General features: G+C 34.4%; 1 protein-coding gene across 4 annotated transcripts; it reads left to right on the forward strand.

The window, feature by feature from the left end:
• The first annotated feature begins 248 nt into the window (after positions 1-248).
• LOC107869498 (esterase OVCA2) lies at positions 249-5,093 on the forward strand. 4 transcript variants are annotated; one of them, XM_016716035.2, is made up of 6 exons: positions 252-632; positions 939-1,037; positions 1,305-1,346; positions 1,781-1,910; positions 3,241-3,364; positions 4,786-5,093. In XM_016716035.2, exons 1-5 carry the CDS (start codon positions 303-305, stop codon positions 3,354-3,356), a joined length of 717 nt encoding a protein of 238 aa, XP_016571521.2. In that variant the 5' UTR covers positions 252-302; the 3' UTR covers positions 3,357-3,364; positions 4,786-5,093. The 4 variants fall into 4 exon arrangements, with proteins under 4 accessions (XP_016571522.2, XP_016571524.2, XP_016571521.2 ...); XM_016716034.2 differs by having other exon boundaries at positions 254-632; positions 3,241-3,373; XM_016716036.2 differs by lacking the exon at positions 3,241-3,364 and having other exon boundaries at positions 249-632.
• The last annotated feature ends 1,091 nt before the right edge of the window (positions 5,094-6,184 follow it).

Below are 6,184 nucleotides of genomic sequence, written 5' to 3' on the forward strand. Positions count from 1 at the left end.
CGTGGGAACGATATCTGACCATCTAAATCACTATATTACTTGTACGATCACGTACACCTGCATGTGCGTTTGAACGCAACAAGTACACAGTTCATACCACTACCTCGATGAAGTAGCAAGGTTGTTTCCGATAGACCCCCGCTCAAGACAGATAACAAATATAACAAAAACATATAAGCAAACAAGAAATAAGGGGTGGCACATCGCCAGATACTAAAGAATACAAGACGCACACAAATTAATATTAACAAGGAATTTAATTTTCAAAATCTCTCAAATAGTGGACAATTCCATGGCCAAACATGTATCTGGCCAACATTTTCCCAAAGTACCTCCAAAATCTAAGACCAAAAAGGTCCTTGCTTGTTCACATGAATATCCATCAGCAGACATCACATGTCACCATGGCAAGTGAAGGTACCAGTCAGAAGAAATTACCAAGATTTCTTTGCCTTCATGGATTTAGAACAAGTGGAGCAATTTTGAAGAAGCAAATTTTTGATAATTGGCCAGCTCGAGTTGTGGATAAATTGGATCTTGTTTTTGTTGATGCACCTTTTCCTTGTCAAGGCAAATCTGAAGTTGAGGGCATGTTTGAGCCTCCTTATTTTGAATGGTACCAATTCAACAAGGTTGAGTACTAATTTTTTTTCCTTTTCTTTTCTATGAATAACAATAAAAGATTGAATCTCACTGGATTATGGCAACAAGGTCACTCTGCCACTTAAAATGTCTCATTGCTTATTTAAGTCGTCTGTAAAGTATTCTATCCTTTATAGATCACTTAAAATGTTTTATTTCTTATTTAAGTCGTCCGTAAAGGATTCTATTCGCCGCTTGATGGAAATTATAGTTCAAGCTGGTCGCCGCAAGTTCTTACCAAATTAATTGGAAAAAAAATATATTTTGTTTTGTAACGTTGTTGTTTTGAAATACAGGATTTGAAAGTGTATGAGAATTTTGATAAATGTCTTGAATACATAAAAGAATGTATGATTAAACATGGACCTTTCTATGGTCTTCTTGGTTTCTCCCAGGTATGTCTTTAATTTTCTTCTTTTCAATTTTTTTTTAATATTGTAGTTTTCCTTGATCTCTTTAGATGTTTGGATGTAAATTTGGTACAATTTTTTTGGGGGGTTCTATTTTCTGCATTTCTGAATGACTTTGACAGTCCTAAACTCTTTTTAGTAGTACTTTTCTATTTTTCTTTTGTTAACATTTCAATTTTGTGATAGCAAGTATCTTTATAGGAAATTTGCACAATCTGATTTTGAGTATCTGTGTCTTTTGGTAAACTTCAGGGAGCAGTTATTTCTGGAGGATTGCGTGGGTTGCAGGATAAGGTAAACACCAAGCATTAAAAACGTTTCCCCATATAGTTGGATGTGTTTCTTTTTCTGTGTAAAAATGAAAATGTTAGATCGTTCTAACAGATCGGTAGCGATAAACATTCTTCCATTTCTAAATAAGTGTACGTTTATTCTTTTTATTTTGTTTCTAAATAAGTGATACTTTGTCTAATCAAGAAAATATTAATGTTATCTTTGCAATTTTATCCTTTTTTAAGTAAAGAAAATTTTACAAAATCATAATTACTAAAGAGTTAAATTCTTTTCAAGATCTTATCAAGGCCAAGTTAGTAAAATGAGTAGTTTCTTAAGGCGTGTGCTCTTAAACAGAGGAAGTATGTCAAAATTTGGATCATAATGTATTTTGTTGTTGGTGCTCAATTAAACTTGTCCATCTTGTGATGGTTATTTTGGTGTGATATTGGCAGGGAGTGGGACTTACAAAGGTGCAAAAAATAAAATATCTGATAATTATTGGAGGTGCTAAATTTCAAAATGAATCAGTGGCAGTAAAAGCTTATTCATCACCAATTACATGCCCTTCTGTTCACTTTTTAGGTACTTTCTGTTTCTACAAATTGCCACACACTTTGTACGTCTTATAGGCTATAGCTTAACTACACTAAACACTTTGTACTATGACTTAGTTATGAATAAACCCCTTAAATTTTAAAGTCAAATACGCACATCTTCTGTACTATAAAAATACTACATTTACACCCTAAGATGTATATTCCAGCTATATATTAAAATGTAATTATTTAAAGACAAACTAAAATTATAAATAAGATGCTTTTTCGGTGTTACTTTTATGAGTTTTTTTTCAAAAACGTAAATAATAAACAATTTTTTTTTTTATGTAAAAGTTACATAAATGGTTACAAATTATTTAAGATATACCAACTATTAGTAATACACCAACATGGGTTGTAGTGTAGTGGTGCGACTATTCCATCCTTAATCAGAGGTCTCGGGTTCTAGTCCTGGGTGTGAAGAAAATCCTGTTGGGAGTGCCACTCCCAGAATGGGCTCAGCAGTGCGCGATCCGGATTAGTTGGGACTTCAATGCGGGTACCGGACACCGGTGAAAAACCACACACACTACAATAAACCATCAGTAATACACTTTGCACTCAAGAATGTGGCCTAGTGGACAATAAAATGGATTGAACATTATGTAGTCTCAGGGTGGAGAAAAAGCTGTTGGAGCAACTGATAAAATTGCCTCTATATGATCAGGAGGTCACGAGTTCAAGTCTTGAAAGAGTTATTAAACTATGTTGCTCAGACTCTTCAAAAATGTCATAGGGTGCGTGTCGGATCCTTCAAAAGTAGTGTATTTTTAGAGGATCCGACACGGGTGCGACAACATTTTTGGAGAGTCCGAGCAACTTAGTTATTAGATACCTGTTGTGGTGGGAGGTGGTGATACTCTAGTGGACAACATTATTGGTACTTGTTGCTACGGGAGAAGGAGAAGTGGAGTGTTGGAGTAACTAGTAAAGTTGTCTCTATGTGACTAGGAGGTCACGAGTTCAACACTTGAAAACAACATCTGATAGAAATGCAAGATAAAGTTGCATACAATAAACTCTTGTGGTCCAAATTCTTTTCCAAACTATGTCATAGCGAGAGCTTTAATGCACTGGGTTGATCCTTAGACTTCTAGTGCTTTTCCCATCAAAGTCCCTACCCTCTTGTGATCTCTAACCCTTCTATTCATGGACCACTCACCATTCTCACTTTTGTTTGTTACATGCATTAGAAAACAAATTAAAATATTTAAATTTGTAAATTTAATTTGTAATCATGGACCACACACACTTCAAAACAGTTTAAAGGAAAAGAACGTTTTTATTCTTCTTCTTATTGATTATGGATATTATAGGTGAGCAAGACTACCTAAAGAAGTACGGGATGGAGCTCTTGGATCTATATGTTGATCCAGTGATAATTCATCATCCTCAGGGTCACACTATACCAAGACTTGGTCAACCGCTTTAACATTTTGGGGGAGTTTGGTACGTAGGAAAATATTTTCACGAAAAAGAAGCTGGTTTCTCACTTATTTTCTTATGTTTATGTTTGGTTGGTGAGTGAAAAATATTTTATAGTGTTTGATTGGTAAAAGAAAAAATATTTTTCAGAAAATACATTTTAGTGTTTAGCGAAAAAATAGAAAATACTTTTTATAAAAATAATTTTTGACCTAGAAAAATACTTTTTTTTAAGGTGTGTTTAATATGAAGGAGGAAAATATTATCAAGAAAAATAAGTTGTTTCTTACTTATATTCTTGTGCTTGTTATGCAAGCAGGAAAATGTTTTCTAAAAGTATTTGTATATATTTAATAAAAAACAATGAAAACGAATAGGATAAGAAGGACGGATAAGAAAAAAAATTTGAAACTTCTTTAAAAAATTATTACTACTTTTTTTTTTTTTTGAGGGGGGGAGTGCGCTAGTGTATGTGTGTATGGGTGGTGGGGGAGGTCAGAATAGGTGGTAGGAGTGGGATAAGAAAAAAACTTTGAATTTTTTTTTGAAAGAATTAAAATAATAATTTTTTTTGGGTGGGTGAGTGGGGGGAGGCTAGGGGTGGGGTGGGGGAGGGGGAGGGCATGAGGGGGGGGGAAGGAGGAAAAGATTTGATTAAAAAATTTAATTTTTTGTGGGGGGGGGGGGGGGGCTGGTATGGACGGGGATAAGGAAAGAAAACAATTTGAATTTTTTTAAAAAAAATTAAATATTTTTTTTGGAGGGAGCTGGTAGGAGTGGGTAAGGGATGAGGTAAGAAAATAATTTGAAATATGTATATATATATATATATATATTGGATTGGACGTGGGAATGGTAGGGGATTGGGTGTTGGGATAGGATTGGGTGTCGGGGTAGGGTTGGGTGATTTTGAGAGTTGTATGAATATTTCAACTTGAGTGTAAGGTTGAAAGAGAGTTTTGAAAAATATTTTCGTTACTTTTTGAAGGGAAGTCATTTTCCTTAGATCTAAAGAAAATAAGTTAATTTGGAAATCATTTTTCAAAATGTTTAAGTCAACCAAACATGAGAAAATTGAAAAAAAAAAAAAACACACACTCTTTTACTCTCTCCATCTATCTTTACTTGTCTACCGTCCTATTGACACATGAATTAAGAAATAGTAAATGATAGGGGTAGTTTCACCATATTATCATTTGAATAAAATAAGTTTAATACTTTGAAAAGTGCATTAAATAATGAATTGTATTTAATGTTAAGGGTAAAATGGGTAGAAATAAATAAATTATCAATTAATTTTATAAATTGGACAAGTATTATTAGACATTTTAAAATAAAAAAGTGGACAAATAAAAATAAACATACAAAAGTAATTATATTCTGTGTAGCCCTTGTTCAACAACAATGACAAATATCATCTTTTTTTTTTTTTTCAGATGAGAAAGGATTAGAGAGCATGCTTAGTTTCATTGAGAAGGTGCAAGCAGATTAATAAGTGATCAACTTTGATAATTTTTTATTTTATTTTATTTTTGCTGTAGCTCCACGTTTTGGAAATATTTCTTCCTTTAATTTTTTAAAATAAAATTGCTCCAAATAATTAGATTTTTTGCGCTGTAGGGAAAAAAAATTCTATGCCTTATTAGAAAAGTTACAGAACTATCAGAGATTGAAAAAATTGTATGGCTCCAAAGTTGACTTTACAGTTTGAGTTAATTAAATCACAATTTAAAAGTTGAGGGCATTCTCTTCTTCCCAAATTTCTTTTGTTTTTACTATATTCAGTTTACTTGATTTTGCTATTTTTAAAAGCATCATTTATTAAATTTCCAAGACGGACGTCAAATCATTTACTTAATAAAAATTAATGCTACTTTGAATTTTCAATTTATATTACCTAATAGTTAATTCTTTCATTTATTAATCAAATTTTAAATTATTTTTCCTGAATTTCCAACTTTATTTTTTGTCCTTGACCTTTTCTTGCAAAAACCCTAATTTCACTAACTCCGTCGAAAAATTGTGAAAGCAAAAAAATAAGATTAGCGTACATATTTTCTTTCCATTTTCATAAAATTAGTTTTTTTTTTTTAGTTGTCTACTTGGTTCTGCAGTAGCAAAGTTAGATTTCCACTGTACTTTGTCAGATGATCTTTATGTAGATACAACTAATTCTAACATTTGCAGATTTGCTGACTTTGTATTTCTCTTGGTATATATAGCATTTGCTGAGTTTGCACTTTTTTGGATAAAAGATTGTATTTTTTTTCTCTCGTTATATTTTCCTATATTTTCGTGTAGTTGTGGCTGTGGGTGGATAGGGTCATGTCCGAGGGGGTTGGGGTGTGGGGCTACGGTGGGGGCGGGGGATGGGGAGAGGGCGGGAGTGGGTGGGAGGCCAAGGTTTGGCTGCGGGAGGGGGGGGGGGGGGGGGGGTAGTGGAGGGCGTGTGGATAGCGTCGGTAGGCTGAGGGTTGGGTCTTGGAATATAGGGACCCTTCAGGGTAAGTCCATAAAGCTTGTGAAGATTCTTAGGAAGAGGAGAATCAACATTGCGTGTGTCCAAGAGACCAAGTGGGTAGGGTCTAAGGCTAGGGATGTGGATGGTTACAAGCTGTGGTACTCTGGGAGCGAGAGGCGTAGGAATGGAGTTGGCATCTTAGTAGATGAAGAGCTTAGAGGTCAGGTAGTAGAGGTGAAGAGGATCAACGATAGGTTGATGACTATTAAGTTGGTCATTCGGGGGTTTACCCTGAACGTGTGTAGTGCTTATGCGCCGCAAGTGGGATTGGAGGGGGAGGAGAAGATGCGGTTTTGGGAGGCTTTGGAGGAGGT

The sequence above is a fragment of the Capsicum annuum genome, chromosome 4 (genome assembly GCF_002878395.1).
Source record: "Capsicum annuum cultivar UCD-10X-F1 chromosome 4, UCD10Xv1.1, whole genome shotgun sequence".
Lineage (NCBI taxonomy): Eukaryota > Viridiplantae > Streptophyta > Magnoliopsida > Solanales > Solanaceae > Capsicum > Capsicum annuum.